We start from the raw sequence: 21,428 nt of genomic DNA, 5'->3' as shown, positions 1-21,428 counted from the left end.
TGTGCACATTGGATCTAGCAGCCGACCATTGTAGTAGTTCTGTTCATAGAGAGGCTTACTTTGACGCCGAACAGGCCTTACTTAACCCAAAAGAAATGTAGAGGATGGTCAAAAAAGAAATGTTTTTGACTCAGATTTTTTTTTAAAAAGTATATCAGAAAACTTATAATTTACACTGCTAAAAAAACTGAGAATTTACAGAAGTAAGGTAGTAACATCTACCATAGTTTTGGTAATAAGTACATCATAGTAGTTTATTGTCACAAGAAACCATGTTTTATCAAAGAAAATCATTGAAACCCGCAAAAGAACTGTAAACAAACATGATTACGGGTCTGGTTGTACTACTGAACTAAGCAACTAGAAAATTTTAGACACAGATCATGAGATCAACCATACGAAACAACGAAGGGAATAACGAGGCAACCTCCGCTCGTTGCTTCCCATTTGACACGCATTAGCTTTAATTTGATCGAATCAGCTTATATATGTTGAAAATGCTTCTATTTCTCGCACACCAAATTTTCTTGTACTCCTACTTATAATCAAAACTATTCATGGTGTTCCTTTGCATAATTTTTTCTCCCGATAAGGGCCATGATTTCATAGATGAAGAGATGAGCGTAGCTGGGACATTCCTGCCTAGGTCAACACTGAGCACCAGATGATTTTGACGAATGCAAAACTCATGAATAGGGTTGGATATCCTCACCTCACCTCTCACATTGCAGAAAACACAAGGAGGATTATGAGGAAGACTTCATTTTAGCAGCTGGTTAGCAGTCCAGATGCTCCTCTTATTAATGAGTCAGACAGAGAATTTGATTTTAAGAGGATCCCAAGCTCCCGAAATAGGGTAGGAAAAGTTCATCGGTAAGTCCAAGCTTCAAGAACTGCTACCCCGAAATGACGACTGCTTCACAATCAAGTGAGTTTTAATAACCATCATAAAAGAGCCGCACACAGAAGATACGAGCATATCCATAGTCCCAGTCCTGGAATCAAACATGCACACACACTATGCAAACATGCTGAAGGATGGAGAAGGCACGGATGTGACATTCAGTGTCGGCGACCACCATGATGCACCATCATTTGTGCTAGGTGTTCCCTAAACAAATAACATATTTTGTGCTAGGTGTTTCCTAAAAAAACAACATAGTTTGTGCTAGGTGTACTGCACATTCAAAGATGCACTATCATTTTATCAACATGTCTTTTTGTTGAATAAAATCGTGTTGAATAGATGCTTACCCCCTCATTGGTTCATAGAAAAAGTGGAGGAAGAACATATGAATATCTTTTTTTGTTAGGTGGCACTATTAACTATTAATCCATTGGGTTTGACTAGAATAAAGTAAAAAAATGGCGGACCATTTAAAAGAAAACTCGTGAATAAAAAAAGGAGGACAATTTAAAAGAAAACTCGTGAATTACATAATTATAACTATGTCAATTTGAAGTTTTATCTTTTCCCTTCCTGTAATTCAAACACCAAATGGCTTCTTTGGTACGACACACAGGAGTAAATTCTCTTTGACCATAGAACTGCACTCTGATATGTGCTAGCATGGGATGCAAATGGGATTTTTATTTAGTTGCAAAAATGGGGTTGTAGAGAAAAAACACCCATAAAATTAAACATAGGATCAGAACCACAGGAATGGCGCGCTGCGCCGACGGCCTTCTCATACGCCGACGGCCAACCTCCAGGCCAGCCCGCCAAAAGGGCCGTCGGCGTAGCGATGCCCTCGGCGTAGGAAACGGTACGCCGACGGCTGCCCTCGGCACATCGCGGGCCGTCGGAGTAGGCCTGTGTATGCGGCCCACCAAACTTAGGCCGTGACGGCGCTGTCACGGCGTCAAGGCTACGCCGACGGCCACCCTCGGCGTAGAGGTTGAAATTTTTCCCTCCACGCACCCCCACCCTATCGCCTTTTTAACTTTCAACTGAATGGCAGAAAATGATAAAAAATTCAAAAAACAAAATCCTTCGAGATGTCCATGTGTTATGTCATCTAGTTGCAAGAGAATTTAACAAAAATGAATTTTGAACTTTTTTGCAAAATTGCGTCATGTATCGGTAAAATGGCTTTTCTGGTTGCATACGAAGTCAGAAAAAAATGTATAATATATCAAAATGATCGTAAAAAAAAGTTACATCTGAATTCACCGGGGTTTACCCGGTTAGCCAATTTTTAGATTCTCAAAATTCCAAATGGAAATATGAAAGCAGAATGAATTTTGTTTTTGCCAGAAATTCAGGATTTTATATTTTTTCTAAAATAAATTAATAATTGCATCCTCGGTAGAGATTATTATTACTTAACCATTGATGTTTATTTAAATAATTATTTAGAATTCAAAATAATAAAGAGTTGTGATATCACGATCTAGGGGTTAATAGGATTGATATGGTAGTATTATTAGCAATGTTTCGTGAAGAAGATGGAAGTTCAACCGGAAGAAACCAAGATGTTAAGCGTGCTAGGGGTGGAGTAGTGTGAGTATGGGTGACCGTGTGGGAAGTTTGACTATGAGGGGTAACTTGACCTAAGATTAAGTGTAGTGTTATAATTAAAATGATCCATGTTAGAGACTAAGAAAATGTGAAAAAGAAATTGAATTTGTTTGAAGTTAAGGACAGGACGGCGTTGTCTACGCCGAGGGTCCATACGCTGCCGTCGGCGTATAGGGCTACGCCGAGGGCCGCGTCTACGCCGAGGGCTCACTTGTCTCTGCCGAGGTGGACCTTCTCTGAGCAGCTACACCGACGGCCTTTTAAGGCTATGCCGAGGGCTCGGGGCTGTCGGCGTAGCGCCATTCCTGTAGTGAACGGATCGCCGATGAATTGGAAACACAGGTGTACACATTAAATTACATATAGGAACTTTCCATTGGTCTAGGCTCGGCAGAAACTTTCCTTAAGGATTGCATACAAAGTCATGTAGATATCAAACAAGGCATGTAATAAAATTCCTATAAAGAATAGAATCCTACAAAATCTGCACAAAAAAACCTTTTAAACCAAAAGAAGCCATAACTTACCAAGCGGGAAGCTAGCCTTGTTAGATAAAAACACCTAGCTTAACAAAATTGAATACCAAAAAGACCATAACAGGATCCCGTGGGTGTGCTCTTTTTTTTTGCGGTAAAAGAGGCTGATATTAACTCGGACAAGTTACACAAAGGCTCTCAGAAGAAACAAAAATACAACCCAGCCCAACTGCAACATGACGACGCCGGCGACCATGCAGCGCTGTCGGTGGCGCGCCGCCGCTCAAGCTCCTCAAGACGCCTTCGATCAGGAGCCACCCCAAGCCAGCGGGAAGTCGCCGAGCACCGATCCCGAAGGATCTACACCGGCGGCCGCCGCCATCGTCGCGCCGAACCTCATCAGCAACTTCCACAAGATCTACACTCGCCAGATCCGCCGTCCCGCGGACTCCAGCGATGGGGAAGACGAGCCCAGCAGCTCCGCAGACCCGCAGGCTCGACGAAGGTAGCAGCTCGACGCCAGAACTCCTCGGAGCGCCGCCGTCGAGGGGAAGGTCCACCACATGCAAAACCACTCCGGCCACACCGCCTCCACCCCGACGCCGCCGGCTGGACACCAAACACGACCCTACACTATATACACGGCGCGAATCGGGATTCCCCCATCCTCCCGCCGCCGGAGCGGCCGGCGGAGGACGAGGAAATCGCCGATTCAGCGCCGGCGAGGTGGGTTGTCTTCGGTCGGTCACAAATCGCCTTTCTACTGTGGACAGGGAAAGGGAACGGTCCCCGTGGGTGTGCTCTTGCTGTGGGCTTGGCCGTATTGTTGTAGGTTTTCGCTTGGTTTTCTCCTAAAAACTGAGCACCTTTTTCTTAATTAATAGATGAGGCAAAACTCCGTTTCAAAAAAAAATAATAACAGGATCCTGAACGTATCTTTTCACCACTATTGATCTCATTAGTTAACAGTATAATGGAACCACTAGGACCTCCTCACAGCGATTTGCCATTTTTAACCGTCCGATGACACGATCTAGCGGTCCAAAGTAATTAACGTTCGGGAAGTGGCCGTACCAGCGCGTTACTGATGGCGATTTTTTTTTAAATAATACGAATTTTTTATTTAATTCGAGGAATAGCGCGCGATTTGAAAAAATTCGGAAACTGTGACCTGGTCGGTCAGCAGCCGACCGATCGGACAGCAGCGGGCCGATCGGCCAGCAGCTGACCGATTGCAGGCCGAGCGCAGGCGGGGGCAGGCCGACCAGCCTTGTCGGCCACTAGCAGGCCGATCGGCCGGTAGCCGGCCGACCGTGCATGCCGCACGCCTTTCCACGCCGCAGACGTTCGCAGCTGCCTCCCGTGTCCGTCTCTTTTTAATTTATGCGCCGCAGACGCTCGCAGCTGCACTGTTTTCTCTTCTTCCTTCCTCCTTTCTTCTTCCTTGCTCCTGCAGCACACGAAAATAGCTCGAAGAACTCTGCGTTTTTCGCAGATCCCCAGTGATTTAGCCAATAAAACTTCACCATTTTGCTGGTATTAGTTGAGGGAAGCCCGATCTACAGATGGGTTAGGGTTTGGAGGCGTTTGGTGGTGCTGTTTAGCAGCAATGGTGATGAAGTGGTGGAGGTTGGTGGTGGTGTAAGGGGCTGAGCTGCTGCTGTGGATTGGTGGTGGTGGTGAGCTGCTGCGTGCTGTTCGTGCTGCTGCTGTTGGAGAGGCTGCTCACGCTACAAGGGTAAACCCTAATCTTTGCATATTAGTGTTAACTGTGTAGGTTTATGTGGGCTGGTTGTAGTGTTAGTGTATGTATGTGCTTTGTAGTAGTTACGTTTGTTGACGTGGGCGGAATTTTTTTAGGTGAGCAAAGATGGCAGATGTAGTGAAGATAGTATTTTACTATGGTATGGGTAGTGTCCGATCAAATGAAATGGGAGTTGATCTGAGTGAGTTCAAATATGTAGAGATGAGTATGACTGCTCCTAGAACATGGACAATTGAGCAGGTGAAGGATTGGTTGACAGAATGTTTCGGGCTTAATCCTGAAGTGCATACAGTGGGTGTGCATGCATTGTGGACTAAGTCGGTATCAAACATTTTGTGGTATCTGAGGCCTGTAGATGATACCTCTAAGTGGGTGAGCTGGTTAAAAGGGTCTGAAAGGAGAGGAACTAACCCTGTGGCATTAGTTCTTCCGGTGGCGAAGGAGGTAGCGCCTCCTGAAGGCGGTTACAGTGGAGGAGGTGGTTACGAATCAGGTCAGAGCAGTCAAGCACCCGGCGGTGGCGGTGATTACGAGCCTGAACAGAGCAGCCATGGGGAAGATGTTTATAGTGGTCAGGGTGATGGTTACACAGGAGAAGACGGTGAGGTTGATGGTGACGAAGAAAATGGATACAGGCAGAATCAGATGGAAGAGGAAGATACAGAAGGTGAAACTGATGATGATGATTCCGATGATGCAGCTCTCTTCGCCTTGCTGCTAGGCTCAAAGATATCATCGTCGTCCTCACTCTCAACCGCCCACCGTGCTGGATATTTCAAATCCCTTTCCCTATCTTCTTCATTCTTCCATGTTAGTGACTTCCACTTCTCATTCAACCTGATAAGCTCACATCTTATCTCCCGTGGGCTGCGAGCAGGCATCTTCTTCACTGGCCACCCATAAGAATATTTCTCAAACTCCCTACCCACCTTACGCAGCAAGGCGTCGCTACTGATGAACTCCTCGAATGTGTCTACCTTACTCTCCGTCATCACTTTGCGGGCCTCGTCTAGAAGAGGCCCGGCCATGAATTCGTTGAAAAGATGGGGGGGATTCTTATATGGGGGATCCATCTTCTTCACAGAATACACTGAAACACAAGGAAACGGTTGGGGGTTTTTATAGGCTACAAGAGATGACTTTCGGCGGGAAGATTGAGCGGGAAAATTGGGTGGGAAAAAGTGGCGGCAGATTTCGGCGGGAATAAATGGCGGGAAAATTGGGCGCGAAAAATTGGGCGGGAATAAATGGCTCGAAAATTGGGCGCGAAAAATTGGGCGGCAAATTTCGGCGGGTAACACTTGAGCCAAAATTTCGGACACAACAATTTTGCGGCAAATTCATTTCACATTAATACTAAAACTGAAATAAAGATACATTGAAGCTGTAATTAAAATACGCCTTATCACTACAACGGAATTTAAGATACAATGACAAACTAAAACTGAAATTAAGATACATAGCTAGTACGACACATCACACTACTTTCCATGCGTCCACCGTGGCCATTTTCCAGACTTGTCGCCGCGTTCTTCTGCCGCTTGCGCCTCGGCGACTCTTTCCCTTAGTCTCTTCCTTTCGCTTCACGAGCCTCACTGCGCACCTCTTCCTCTCGCAAACCTACGTGCAGCCTCATCATCCATCCTCTTCGATTCACCTCGCGATTACGAGCTTGTTCCGCCCCTAAGTTTCTCGTATCCGCTCTCTCGCTCTGCTTTTTCATTAGCACGAACCTTTTCCCAACGCTCCTCCTCAAAGAACGTTGCCCACGCACGCCGGTGTTTCTCCTCAACCTCCTGACGCGTCCAATCCGGCTGCTCCGTGTCTATCCAGTGAAACCATTTGCATAGGGGCGGGGGAGACTGCAACACAAACAATAACATTAAATCACATTCATAAATAAATTTATGCGTACATAAAATTATGTCGAAACATACCGGCGGCCTGGTGGACGACGAAGCTGAACTACGGGGTGGATCATGCTCATAGCTCGCACACATAAAAAATTTCATGCCGAACTGGTCGGAGAAATCCTCCACCTGCTTAACCTTAGCAAGACGGCCGCACCAACATCGCTCCGCAGTCACACCCGGGGGCAAACTTGCAACCTTCGCCTTCACCGGCCTTAACTCCTGGTCAGAGCACGGCACACTCATGATGGCTAAGGGTGAGCCAACAGAAAAAATAGAGAGATAGAAGCACTTGTGCAGCGATGAGTGTCGATGCCTGCTTTTATAGGGAAAAATCCGAGAGCGTGGCGGGAAAATATAGCGGGAGATGGTGGCGGGATAAATTTGGCGGGAGATGGTGGCGGGAAGAAGTGGCGGGATAAATTTGGCGGGAGATGTTGGCGGGAAGAAGTGGCGGGAAGGGTGGCGGCAAAGGGCGAGAGGGAAATACGGCGGTGTGAACGGGAGCGGGAGAAGATATGGCGGGAAAATAATGGGGAGAAGTGCCAGCAGATATCCCTAGTAATAAACCTAAACTAAATCCATGCAGGGGGTGGGGCTACAGCCAGCCGATCGGTCGGTAGCTGGCCAATTGGTCTGTAGCTGACCAATTGGTCAGGGCAGCCGACTCTCAATCGGCCGGCTACTGACCGATCGGTCAGTAGCTGACCGACCAGGTCACAGTTTCGGATTTTTTTCAAATCGCGCGCTATTCCTCGAATTAAATAAAAAATTCGTATTATTTAAAAAAAAATCGCTTACTGATGTGCATCGCAAAAAATGGCCGTTCTCATTCTAGGGCTTCTACTCCACGCATTGAGTAAGGCCGCAGCACGTTACTTGGGCCCTTAAAACGCTGAAACGGGCTTTTTTCCTCAAAAAAATAAAAACGTAGCGGTGGTTTCCCTTAAAATAAAAAACGTAGCGGTGGTTGGTGAGAAAAAAGAAAGGTTCAATCTTCTTGTTCGCTCTGGTCGCGGTTCATCCGCCTGCAATGGCGTCGCCATCGGTCCTCCGCCTGCGCGCCGCCGCCGAATATTTCACGCAGGTTCAAGAAATAAATGTGGTGCGACTCCCACTCCCGGCTGAGTAGCGATGATAGGTTACGAATTCCCCAATCTTTGCGTTTTAGTTTAATATATCAGCCGGATTTATATTGCCGTTGACCAATTTTCTTTCTTCTTCAGCTACGGTGCCGGCGAAGTTTGCCTTCCGTGCATGCCGCGGAGTGGGCTCACTCATCACGGGTCTACATTCGTGCATCCGTTCGAAGACCAGGCCGCGGAGTGCGCTCACTGAACACGCGTTGTATTGATGGATTGATGGTGCCATGGTGGTACTAATTGAAACCCATTCTTTATTCCTGTAATTATACTCCATCTTGTGATTATGACGATTAATCGGAGCGTTACTGTCAGCACCATGTCTTTCTTCACTACTTCCATTCGGTGCCTCCATGCTGATGCGTCGGACACGGTCGGTGGATGCGGCCTTTGGCAGCTGATGCGTCGCTCGTCATTGATCCCGTGTTAATTTTCAGTTGCTGCCAAGCTCTAATGGCTTCCATCGTGCTTAAATTTCCTGTGGCGCACATGCCTCGCCTGCCCTATAAATTCTTGTGTTGCCTCAAACTATCTCCTTACCCTTTCTTATTCGACCATAACCTCCTGGTCCAAGGGTATTCTGCTAGGCTGATTATCTCTCCTGGGAATTCCCCATTTTCCACATAACAATTGTACCGTTTCTAAAATCTGTAATTAATCTTTTGCAGGTTGTTTTTACCTTGGTTCTGCACATTTCATTCAGTTAAATCTGGAGTCTGGTTGGATTTATTTGATTGTAAGATTCTTCACCTCGGTATTTGCTATGGCTGGCGGTCAGGTCAGTTCTTAGATTAGCTTATCTATTTCCTTCATATGTATCAGTATATTTTGATGAATTTCGTTCATTAGTTTCCATGTATATGTCTTGCTAGACCTGGAACTATGTCATATCAATTCTTCCAAATTGCTCATAGTTGGATAAGTTTTTTTGATAAATCTGGAGAGAACATGAAATGAAATCCCATTGTACAATTAATTATGGTTGTTGTTCTATGTGCTGGGTCAAATAGAACAACAATTAGAAAAAAGTTTTGAGACGCTTCGGAAGTAATTTCGACAAGTTTGAACTCTAGGTTGCGGATGCGTTTCGGTGCTCTCCATCTCGATTCTACAAATCAAATTTAGATGATAGTGCAATAATTACATTTGGAAATGCCCCTGATGTATCCCTTGATATTACAATGACCAGTTAATATAAGCAACTTTTCCGAGGAAGTGTTTGTTTTTAGCTGATATAATCCGTTTGTTGATTTAAGGTTTAATTATGTCATTGTGGTGCACACTTTCTGAACTAATATCAGAATGTTTTTATATTACATTCTGCTCAATCACTTCGTTCCATCCAAAACTGTATATGTTATATACTGACAAGTGATAATCTATCCAGGTGTGATCCCTTGCAAACTTTTCATTTTTCAGTTGGGCCCTAGATTCAGTTCTGCTACCAGTTTATCTGCACGCCATCTGTTTGTCCAGAGACCAGAGTTGGTAAGATCATGTTTCTGTATTCCCGTTAAAACTATTGTAGTTCATTTTAGATACCGTTTGTGAACTTTTTTCTACACAAAATATTATACCTAAAGATCTTGCTACCATTGATTGTTGTTTATTCGTAAAGCTTTGAAAAACAATCTCACAAATATGTATTTCCTATACTGAAACGTTGTACTGATTACTGAACTATTCAAATTTTTCAAATTTCTTGAGATCTAGATAGTGGTATTACGAGACCAGTTCACCTACTGTTGTTAGCTTGTCCTTTTAATCAAGGAATCCATGGCTCGTAAGTATTAGATATATCTTTTTTATGTTTATAGATGTTTCCATAATTAGATACTTAACTTAAATTTGCAATTTAACTTTTGTCAGTATGTAACATCTGAATAAGAAAGCTGGAAGTTTTGGAGACAACAGATATCTTTTGTCGCACAGTGATTTGTCTTTTTAGTTCTTTCCACTTGCTATAATCATCCATCATTTTTCAATTGTTTAACATTTGTGGTTATAATATATACAAGTTTGAAAATGTGTGATAGAATCTTTTAGCTTGCTTGTAACTCGAGCTGATGCTATCTGAGTATACCAAAGAGATTTCAAATTTATACAACAAACATTTAAGAGTTGGCATCTAAGCTATTTTATATTTGCAGAAATTCTACGGTGCATACAACTTCCACGATTTTCTGAAATAACACTGGGAAGATGACTATCCCGTCTAACATAGATTGTTACTTTTTTGGTCTATTTGGGCGGGCAGAAGTATATATTATGATGGAGAAAGTAGCCTCGTGGAGCTTGTTGATTAATTGCTAAAATCACTGGATATACAGACAACTGTCATGGAAGATGTTAAATGATGCTGACCTGAAATTAAGTAGATTAAACTTAATACTGATGGTTCTATTGACATGTGCTTATTTTAAGCAGGGTCGGGAGTTGTTGCAGGAATGATGCTGGTCATGTGATTGCAGGAATGCCGGAAGTATATAAGTGTCAGTACTCATGACCCATTTATAGCTGAAGTTCTTGCATGAAGAGATGCTATTTTGTTGGTCACCTCATGGGTATGACACAGTACTCATGGAAACTGATTGCCAGACTTTAGTCGCTTTGAACTGAAACAGAATTCGTCCTGTGTCCACTTCCTCAGGGAGATTAAAGAAACTAGCCGTCTCCAGCCTAAGGGCTGGCGCTTCACCAGGCAAGAAGGGAATAAATCAGCACCTTAATGCGCCCGTGAAACTCTTACTTTAAATTCTGCAGCTATGACCTTTAGAGTTTACCCTGTTTTTTTCGTTGATCCTGTTCAATTAGAACGTATGTTCTCTATGAAATAAACGGCCGAGGACGATTCTCAGAAAAGAATTGCTCATATGTGTTTACTATAGTAGCTTATTGTTCTTAATTTTCATGGCGCTGCAATATCGACATAACATATATATTTTCCGAAGGTATTTTTTTCGAGTTTAAATATATTTTCACTTCACATGTTTATTTGTAGACATGAGGTTGACTTTATTTGCTATCTCCATTAAATTTCAATTTTTTATTCTAATTTCTAACATTTTACAACTTTGATAGACGGGCGCGGCAACGCGTGCCTACATGATCTAGTCAATATATGAAAACTCAACCCACCGAGCGATCGATTGTAGTATTGCCAAGCCTCGCCAGCGCCGCCGCCTGGCCCGCCTCCGGTCGTTCCTGGCGGTTCGCATTGCTCTCGCTCCGCTCCAGATCCTCCTCGGTCTGACGCCACCGCCGCCGCGCCCCCCTAATGAAACCTTACGTCCAGTCAGACCCTGAAAGTTTGCACCGTTTGTTTACTCCTTTCCACACCATGGGCAACAACCCTACTTCAGTTAAGAAGCCCATCTCCGAGACCTTGTCGAGGTGCTGGACAGAAGGCGTCACCACCGCCCACAACTTTGAGGTGATGGAGTATTCGCTGCTCGAAGGTATGGGTGCCGGCAAGTTCGTTAGCTCGAGCATGTTCACTCTCAGCGCCTATGGCTGGAACATCAGGATGTACCCTGATGGGGAGAAGGAGGAGCACTGGTGGAAAAAAGGGCTTTGGTCGCGGTTGGCAACTGCCATTAGTCGCGGTGGCGCAACCGCGACCAAAGCTGCGCGACTAAAGGCCCCCCCCTTTAGTCGCGGTTCCTTACGAACCGCGACTAAAGGCCCGTCCACGTGGGCCGCAGCGGCGCCGAGCGGAGGACCTTTAGTCGCGGTTCTTCTGGCCAGCCGCGACTAAAGGCCTCCGCAGGGTTTAGGGTTTTAGCCCCCCTCCCCCTAAATCTGGTTTCTTTTTAATTTGTATTATTTTATTTCTTTTGGGTTTTAATTCTGAAGGAGTTTCACATATTTAGGCCAACCGCGACTAAAGGCCTCCGCAGGGTTTAGGGTTTTAGCCCCCCTCCCCCTAAATCTGGTTTCTTTTTAATTTGTATTATTTTATTTCTTTTGGGTTTTAATTTTGAAGGAGTTTCACATATTCTACGGTACTGTATACATACATGCATATGAATGTACAATTTCAAACAAATTTGAAATTAGAACCAAAAAGAATTCAAGAGGAATATACAATATATATTCAATATCGGATGACCATATACAATATATATTCAATATCGGATGACCATATACAATTTTGAACAAGTTAGTTACAAATTCTGGTGCATATAAAGTTCTACGTCATCGTAATAGTGTTCTCCTTTAGGATCGATGACTTCCCTCGCCAACCATCCAGCTAGTTCCTCTTGAAGTGGTCGGAAGCGAGCTTCTGGACTAAGCGTCTTCCGGAGGTTATTCCTCAGGATGTTGTTCTCACACGTCTGGTCCCGCTCATTGCGGTATCTCCGGATCCTCTCACAAACATAGTATCCACATAGGTTGGTCCCCGGTGGCTGAGTATCCCCGCCGTCCGCACCGCCATTTTAAAATGTAGCTCTTTTTTGAATTCACCGACCTTGGTATCTACGAACCGTCTCCAAACCCTACGAGGCAAAGAAAATTAAATAAACAAGAGAGTTATTAATTAGTTACTTGATATTAGGAAATGATGAACGAAATAGGCCGATCGATATAGAGCGCAAATGAATGAAAATAATTACTTTTGCATCATTTTTCTCATGTCGCCCCAAAGCGCCGGATCCATATTCAGAGAGTCGTGGACGAGAACTGAGGAGGTCTGAACTTTAATTACCATAAGAATCCAGTGGAACCTGCGGACACGATACATGCACAGTCATGCATAACTCATCGATTAGCCACATACCATGCATGGAGTAAACAAAAGAGAATGTGCTCAAGACAGAAACACTCACCCAAAATGGTAAGGAAATAGAATATCACTTTTCTGTTGCTGTTTTCTAATAAACCGCCACAGGTCATCCTCCACGTCGGCGGGGTGGTGTTCTAACACATGTGAATTAACGATGTGTGGGTCAATGAACCCAACATCATGGATGTTCCTTATTCGCATTTCCCGCTTCTTCATTCTGCATAATAGCGTACACAACAAGATAGTTAGGACAGTGCAGGCAATGAACGAGATGGGGTAGAAATTAATAAATCACTTACAGAACGTAGCAACTGATGATAGATTTGTCGAGGTCGCGCAGATTCAAATACCTCAGCACCAGTGTGTTCCGCAGGCTTCGGCCGGTGATCTGCCTTGCCGTTGTAATGCTTGCCTTTCTTTCTTACTGGATGACCTTTCGGAAGAAATCGACGATGCCCAAGGTACACGTTCTTCTTACAATTTGGCAAATGTACACTTTCAGTCTCATGTAAGCAGTGCGTGCATGCATTGTATCCCTTATTTGACAGTCCCGAAAGGTTACTAAGAGCAGGCCAATCGTTGATGGTTACGAAAAGCAACGCTCGTAGGTCAAATTCCTCTTCTTTGTGCTCATCCCACACACGGACACCAGGTCTGCCCCACAGCTGTAAAAGTTCATCAACTAATGGCCTTAGGTACACATCGATGTCGTTGCCGGGTTGCTTCGGACCTTGGATGAGCACTGGCATCATAATGAACTTCCGCTTCATGCACAACCAAGGAGGAAGGTTGTAGATGCATAGAGTCACGGGCCAGGTACTATGGCTGGAGCTCTGCTCGCCAAAAGGATTCATGCCATCCGTACTTAGACCAAATCTTATGTTCCTTGCGTCAGCTGCAAAATCTTTGAACTCTCTGTCGATCTTTCTCCATTGCGTTCCATCTGCGGGGTGTCTCAACTCCCCGTCCGACTTACGGTCCTCTTTGTGCCATCGCAACAACTTGGCATGCTCTTTGTTCCTGAACAGACGTTTCAACCGTGGTATTATAGGAGCATACCACATCACCTTGGCGGGAACCCTCTTCCTGGGTTTCGGCCCTCAACATCGTCACCAGGGTCATCGCCTCGATCTTATAACGCAATGCGGTGCATACCGGGCATTCATTCAAATTCTCGTATTCACCGCGGTAGAGGATGCATCGTTGATGCATGCATGTATCTTCGAACCTCTAAACCTAGAGGGCAGACAACCTTCTTTGCTTCGTACGTAGTGGCGGGCAACTCGTTATTCTTTGGAAACATATTCTTCAACATTTTCAGCAAGTTTTCAAATGCCGAGTCAGCTACACCTGCCTGTGCCTTCCATTTCGGCAAATCCAGTGTGCAGCCCAGCTTTTTCAGACCATCATCGCATCCGGGGTACAGCGCCTTCCTGTGATCCTCTAACATGCGATCCAAATTCTCCCTCTCTTTTTCAGTTTCGCAGCGTCTCCGTGCATCAGCAATGGTCCGACCAAGATCATCAACGGGATCATCACGTGCCTCTTCTTCACCTTCCCCTTCACCTTCCCCTTCACCTTCAGCATCCTCCATGAAAGTATCACCGAAATGAGCAAGATAGCTTTCATCGATGAAATCATCCCCTTCTTCATCTTCTTCCATTATAACCCCTCTTTCTCCATGCTTGGTCCAACAATTATAGCTTGGCATGAAACCGTGCCGAAGCAGGTGCATGTGAACATCTCTTGAGGAAGAGTAACCCTTCTGATTCTTACATTTAACACATGGACAGATAACAAAACCCTCCTGCTTGTTCGCATTAGCCACTACGAGGAAATCTTTCAAACCCGCACTGAACTCGCCGGAGAGTCGGTTACCGTACATCCATTGTCGATTCATCTGCATTATTATAATATAAAATATATAATTAACCATCATGCATTTGTTAAACTAACTAGCTACAAACAATATAAATTAAACAATGAACTACACACACATGCACATTTTATCAACGACACATCAAAGGTTCAAGTTGCTAACCGCGATCGAGGAGGAAAAAATAAATGAGAAAGCTCAAGTGTGGCTCCAACACTTCATATCATGTTTGTTTCATGCTCTTGGGGCATTTCATCAAACACCTTATGTGCATAAGAGGAACCAAAAGCAAACCTAACACCCACTTGTGAGCTTGTGAAGAGAATGGCACCAAATGGCTAAGTGTTGGCTGCTGGATGGGTATATATAGGGGAGGGGCTTTAGTCCCGGTTGGCCTGGCCAACCGCGACTAAAGGCCTTCGGGCACCTTTAGTCGCGGTTGGCCTGGCCAACCGCGACTAAAGACCCCCCACGTGCACCGGCTGGCCACCGAGCGCCCTGGGCCCAGGCCTTTGGTCGCGGTTCTCCTCCCGAACCGCGACTAAAGGTACCATTTGTCGCGGATCCTGCAGCATCGCGACTTATGGGGCTCACCCGAAGCCTGTTTTTCCACCAGTGGAGGACAACGCCGCCTATGTGTCGGTTTTCTTGTGTTTCTACAGTGGGACACCGGATGTAAAGGTGAAGTGCACTTTCAGTTTACTGGAGAAAGATGGAAAAGAGAGTAATCTTGTGAGCACAAAACATACCGTTGTGTCAGTAGGTGCTTCTTGGGGCTACCCCCACTTTATTGAAAAGTCCAAGCTGCAAGAACTGCTATCCCGTAATGACGATTGCTTCACAATCAGGTGTGTTTTGACTGTCATAAAGGAAATTCGCACAGAAGATGTAAGCACAGTCATAGTCCCAGTACCGGAATCGAACCTGCACACACACTTCGCAAGCATGTTGAAGGATGGGGAAGGCGTGGATGTGACATTCAGTGTCGGCAATCAACTCTTCAGTGCACACAGATGTGTGTTAGCCGCACGATCACCGGTCTTCAAGGCTGAGCTCTTTGGTCAAATGAACGAGACAACCGTGAAACGCGTCGAGATCAATGACATGGAACCTGCCATCTTCGATGCGCTTCTTTACTTCATATACACAGATTCACTGTCTGGTGATTGCGATGTTGATCAAAGTGTGGCGTTGCAGCACTTGTTGGTTGCCGTGGATCGGTATGGACTGGACAGGCTAATTAAAGGCTATTTGTGAATGGAAGCTCTGCCAGAAAATTGATGTGCAAACAGTTTCAACCATCCTAGCATTAGCGGAGCAGCACAACTCCATGCAACTCAAACATGCTTGCCTTGGATACATGTCTTCCTTGGATGTGCTTCCTGTTGTCAAGGAGACTGATGGATTCAAGCATCTCGCAGCAAGCTGTCTATCGATTGCCATGGACATTCTAGACAAGCTGTGAGAAGTATGAGTGGTATGGCTCGGAATTTCGATTGGACGGTGGAGTTCTAGGGCATTCTGTCGATTCTTATCATCAGTCTGGTATCCCCATTGCAAGACTTAACTTCTCGTCGAAAATGTGTGCTCTTTACTCTTATTTCACTGAAATCTAAGGAAATTCACATGGTTCTTCTGTTTCTTTGCTAAATCTTGTTTCATGCCGAACGTTGATTGTCTAGTTCAATCCATAGTCTCCCAGAGAAGCGAACTCGGAAGCTCGTGACTTATAGCTAGGTTTTCTTTTGACCTAATTCTTGCGGGAACTTGCGGACAATTTAATTACCATTGCGGATTAGTAAAGTTAGCAATAATGGTGCTGCCCCATATTTGTGCTATGTGTACTACCCATTCAGAGATGCACCGTCATTTTACTTTATCAACATGTCATCTTGTTTATTAGACTTCGTGTTGAATAGAAGCGAAGCCTCTTTGGCTCATGGAAAAAGAGGAGGAAAAACATATGAATATATTTTTTCTAAGGTAGCACTATGAATCCATTGGTTGGGAGGAATAAAGGAAAAATGGAGGACTATTTTATCTTGATTTCAAAGGGAAAACTTGGAAATCTTAATATCCACACAAACTTCTTTTTAGAATTCATACGCACCAAGTAGGTGATAAATCTTTTTTAGAATTCAGAGATGCACCATTAGATCGATACTACTCTCGGCCCTCCTCTCACCCCCGCGAGGTGATGGGAGGGGGAAACCCTAGACGCCCGGCGGCGGGGGAGGCCTCCTTTTTCCCGTGGCGCAAATTAAGGATCAGCGTTGGTTGTATTGTATGAGCTGGGCGTGGTGCGGCCGGGCACCATGGCACGATGGTTCCTCCGACATGTCTATAGAAGTTGTGGCGTTGATGATCGGCGCGGTGGTCTACGCCTTGGAGGGGCGGTGGCTTCGGTCCCGGTCTCTGGGTGGCAATGAGGTGGATGGCACGGGTTGCAGGATCGATCGTCGCATCGTCGATGGTGATGTTTGAGGCTGCATCAAGGTCCAATCAGCCGGGTACGAATTTGTGTGGCTGCTGGTGAGAGCCGAGATTGACGATGACGATGACTCATGGCATCGTGTTCCTTATTGAAGGCACCATTTTCGCAGCCCCTATTTTTTTGCTTGGGTGCTCTAGGTGGAAACCCTAGACCCGAGTCTCCCGATCATACGTTGGCAACACTTTGGTGTCGTTATCCCTGTTATGGGCATCGTCTTTGGAGCACTATCTGAGAGGAGTGGTTTGGAGGTGGAGTGGTGTTGGTCCTATCGCATCAACGACGACGAGTTTCAGCGGCACGAGCAGCGGTGTCTCGGTGTCGGATGCGTGATGGTGGACGCGCGCAGGGCGGGGGCGCCGTGGAGGCGTGTAAGTCAGGTCTGGCGATGGCGAGGGCTTTGCAGATCTGAGCCATGAAGACGCTCGGTGGTTCAACGTCGGTGTGGATTTCTCTAGCGTGTGCATGAGGTGCTCGCTAAGAGTCTATTAGACTAGATGAGTGCTCATGTTTCTTCTAGAGGGTGTCTCGGGGTATGCAATGTTCCAGGTCTCTAGTTGATGGGGGTTTCGAATTTCCAGGGCACAAGTCCATGCTGACAAGATCTTCATCCATTGTCAGGTTTCTAGTGTTGACCGATGGCTTCCGGTTTTTCGGATGTAACACTACAAGAAAAGTTGCCATGGCCGACGAATTGAAAGTCGCGCCGTGGTTGCTGATGCACCAACCCTGTCGATTTTTTATCTCTCCGTGGTACATGTCAAAACTTTTTTTTTCTCTTTTTGAGGCCATCTAGCCCGACGTAAACATGGAAAACGTCGCGTATGGTGGCCCGGAACGTGGTGCATGATGAATTCTCGGGTGCGCCGGCCAAGTCAACGCATATCCGCACCGCCCAGGAATGTAGGGCCTAGATGGCAGCGTCTCTAGCGATGTTTTTTTTCTCGATCGCGCCATCTCGTTCATATTCTCCGATCGAGCCATTTACGCTGCAGGCTCATGGGACCCGTATGTCATCCTCTATGTACAATCAAGTTTCTTTTCTTCGAATTATTTTTGGCACCTGAGATTTGGTCACTTGCCTTTTTCTTTCGATCCCGTGCCGTCTTGAAAACGTTGAGACCGCTGCTGTAAAATGGGAACCGCATGTCATCCTCTATGAACAATAAACATTTTCTTTCTTGGAGTTATTTTTGGCACCTCATATGTGGTCACTTGCCTTTTTCTTTCGATCCCGTGCCACCTTTGAAACGTTGAGACTGCTGCTGCAAAATGGGACCCGCATGTCATCCTCTATGAACAATAAATATTTTCTTTCTTGGAGTTATTTTTGGCACCTGATATTTGGTCACTTGCCGTTTTCTTTCGATCCCGTGCCACCTTTGAAACGTTGAGACCGCTGCTGCAAAATGGGACCCACATGTCATCCTCTATGTACAATAAAAGTTTCTTTTCTTGGATTATTTTTGGCTCCTGATATTTGGTCACTTGCCTTTTTCTTTCGATCTCATGCCGCCTCTGAAACGTTGAGGAAGCTGTTGGCTCATGGTTCCCGCATGTCATCCTCTATGTACAAGAAAAGTTTCCTTTCTTGGAGTTATTTTTGTCCCCTAATTTCAGGCTACTTCCTTTTTCTTTTGATCCCGTGCCGCCTTGGAAACGTTGAGACCGCTGCTGCAAAATGGGACCCACATGTCATCCTCTATGTACAATAAAGTTTCTATTCTTAGATTATTTTTGGTTCCTGATATTTGGTCACTTGCCTTTTTCTTTCGATCTCATGCCGCCTTGGAAACGTTGAGGAAGCTGCTGGAACATGGGACCCGCATGTCATCCTCTATGTACAATCAACTTTCTTTTCTTGGATTTTTTTGACCCCGTTATTTTTGGTCACTTGCCTTTTACTTTCGATCTCATGCAGCCTTTGAAACATTGAGTAAGATGCTGGCTCATGAGACCCGCATGTCATCCTCTATGTACAATAAAATTTTATTTTCTTGGATTTTTTTTCACCCTCTGATTTTTGGCAATTTCCTTTTTCTTTTGATCCGCTGCCGCCTTGGAAACGCTGAGGATGCTGCTGCCTCATGGGTCCCGCATGTCATCCTCTCTGAAGGATAAATGTTTCTTTTCTTTGATTTTTTTGACCCCCTGCTTTTTGGCTACTTACTTTTTCTTTCGATCCCGTGCCTCCTTGGAAACGTTGAGACCGCTCCTGTAAAATGGGTCCCACATATCAGCCTCTATGAACAATAAACCTATCTTTTCTTGGAGTTATTTCTGACCCCTAATTTCTGGCTATTTGCCTTTTTCATTCGATCCCCTGTCGTCTTTGAAACGTAGAGGATGCTGCTGGCTCATGGGTCCCACATGTCAGCCTCTATGAAAAATAAACCTTTCTTTTGTTGGATTTATTTTTGACCCCTAATTCTGGCTATTTTCCTTTTTTCCTTTGATCCCCTGCCGCCTTTGAAACGATGAGGACGCTGTTGGCAGGTCGGTCCCACATATCATCCTCTTTGAAGAATAAAAGTTTCCTTTGTTGGATTTATTTTTGACACCTAATTTCTGGCTATTTGCCATTTTCTTTCGATCCCTGCCACCTTTGAAATGTTGAGGCCGCTGCTGCAAAATGGGTCCCACATGTCAGCCTCTCCGTTCAATAAACGTTTCCTGTCTCGGATTTATTTTTGACCCCTGATTTCTGGCTTTGATTTTTCTTTCGATCTCCTGCCGCCTTTGAAACGTTGAGGACGCTGCTGGCTCATGGGTCCATCATGCCATCCACTCTGAATGAAAAACCTTTCATTTCTTGGATTTTTTTCACCCGTGATTTCTGGCTACTTGGTTTTTTCTTTGGATTCCCTGCCGTCTTGTTAACGTTGAGGACGCTGCTGCATAATGAGTCCCACATGTCATCCTCTCTGAACGATAATTGTCTCCTTTCTTGGATTTTTTCCACTGCTGGCTGATGGGTCTCAGATGTCAGCCTCTATGTACAAGAAACATGTGATATCTCGATTATGTTTTAACCCAAAATATTGTGGATACTTGCCTTTTTCCGGTCCCTTACATTTGAATTTACCTTTTAAACTTTGAGGGACGTTGTCGGCTTATGGGTCCCACATGTCAGCCTCAATATACTACAAGACAGGTGTAATATCTCGATTATTTTTTACCGGTGATATTGCCGAATAATTGCTTTTTTTATCCTTCCGTTTGATTTTACCTTTTAAACTTTAAGGGACGACGCTGGCTGATGGGCCCCTGATGTCAGCCTCTCTGTACAAGAAACTTGAGATATCTTGAAATTTTTACCCATGATATTGCGGGATACTACTTGCCATTTTTCTCAATTCCTTCTGTTCGACTTTACCTTTAAATGCCGAGGAACGCTGTTGGCTGATGGGTCCCTGATGTCAGCCTCCTTGTACAAGAAACTTATGATATCTTCGAAAAAAATTTACCCGTTATATTAGGACTACTTGCCTGCAACAACAATGTGCTGAAAGTTTCTGCTAAACATCTTCTTTAATACAACATCTTCGGATATATTTGGTTCAAAACGCTGCACTTGTTCACGACAGGTTTATCTGTATTATTTTTGCAGACTAATAAAAGCTCTTTCGCTAAAAGATCTTGCAAATTGATAGAATAAATCATGGAATTATTAGGATTTGTTTTAAATTTAAAATCCACTTTATGAATTTTTAAAAATACCGTGCTCCATGTTGGTATGTAGCGATCAAGGATTTTCATATTGGGCATGAGAAGTTTCAAAAATTGCAACCCAAGAGTTCAAAAGAAATAAGAACAACTTTTATGTAGAATCTCCGTGTTTTTTTACCAATCATATGATCTGTGTTTCATTCGAAAAGGGCCGAAATCGCATGAGTAGAAAGGCCCATTTGTAGTTATTGGGCTTCGATCGCCGGAGTAAGTAGGCCAATAGCAACTACCATGTAGATGGCCGTTGGCAACCCAAAAGTGAAATATTGGGCCCAACAGGGGAAGGCTGAACAGTACTTTTTTCTATTGGGAAGGTGGTACGTGGCGTTATCCTGCCAAAAAAAAGATGGAAAATGGGTTACTGAAATTTGCCCATCTGCGCCTAATATCGCCGCCGTGGCTCCGTTTCCGCCGCCGCCGCCATGCCTCGTCTCGCATCGAGCTCGCGGTACGGCCGCGTCTCGAGCACGGGGTACCGCGGCGTCTGCACGCGCCCCAAAGGTACGTATTACGCGGAGATACGTGACGGCGACGAGCGCAACAGCCTTGGCACCTACGAGACCGCGCACGAGGCCGCGCGCGCGTACGACGCCGTGGCGTGGCGGCTCGGGCGCCCGCGATCGTCGATGAATTTCCACGACGTGTGGACACGCCAGCAGGCCGAGGATCTCGCGCCGCCACCGTACATCGTCAGACAGGAGGAACAGCGCCGCCGCCGTGAGACGGAGCGCC

General features: G+C 45.2%; 1 protein-coding gene and 1 pseudogene across 6 annotated transcripts; both read left to right on the top strand.

The window, feature by feature from the left end:
- Positions 1-7,643: 7,643 nt before the first annotated feature.
- Positions 7,644-10,802, top strand: LOC127297501 (uncharacterized). 6 transcript variants are annotated; one of them, XR_007849187.2, is made up of 6 exons: positions 7,644-7,777; positions 7,899-8,047; positions 8,483-8,592; positions 9,202-9,302; positions 10,242-10,378; positions 10,465-10,802. XR_007849187.2 is itself a non-coding variant. In XM_051327826.2 (6 exons), the coding sequence occupies exons 3-6, from the start codon at positions 8,196-8,198 to the stop codon at positions 10,263-10,265; spliced, it is 429 nt and encodes a 142-aa protein (XP_051183786.1). In that variant the 5' UTR covers positions 7,644-7,813; positions 7,899-8,044; positions 8,130-8,195; the 3' UTR covers positions 10,266-10,802. The 6 variants fall into 6 exon arrangements, 4 of the variants coding, with proteins under 4 accessions (XP_051183786.1, XP_051183785.1, XP_051183784.1 ...); XM_051327826.2 differs by adding an exon at positions 8,130-8,389 and having other exon boundaries at positions 7,644-7,813; positions 7,899-8,044; positions 10,242-10,802; XM_051327825.2 differs by adding an exon at positions 8,130-8,389 and having other exon boundaries at positions 7,644-7,813; positions 10,242-10,802.
- A 274-nt stretch (positions 10,803-11,076) lies between these two features.
- On the top strand, positions 11,077-15,941 carry LOC127348188 (BTB/POZ and MATH domain-containing protein 1-like; annotated as a pseudogene).
- Positions 15,942-21,428: the final 5,487 nt, after the last annotated feature.

Source organism: Lolium perenne, chromosome 4 (assembly GCF_019359855.2).
Source record: "Lolium perenne isolate Kyuss_39 chromosome 4, Kyuss_2.0, whole genome shotgun sequence".
Classification (NCBI taxonomy): Eukaryota; Viridiplantae; Streptophyta; class Magnoliopsida; order Poales; family Poaceae; genus Lolium; species Lolium perenne.
The sequence above is the reverse complement of the archived record's forward strand: the minus strand, read 5'-3'. Positions and strand labels throughout refer to the sequence as shown.

Coding starts and splice junctions, on each gene's coding strand:
- LOC127297501 (XM_051327823.2), top strand. CDS start 7,706: ATGGCGTCGCCATCGGTCCTCCGCCTGCGCGCCGCCGCCGAATATTTC. Junction 8,593..9,201: donor TTGCTATGGCTGGCGGTCAG/GTCAGTTCTTAG, acceptor TAATCTATCCAG/GTGTGATCCCTTGCAAACTT. Junction 9,303..10,241: donor TTGTCCAGAGACCAGAGTTG/GTAAGATCATGT, acceptor TATTTTAAGCAG/GGTCGGGAGTTGTTGCAGGA.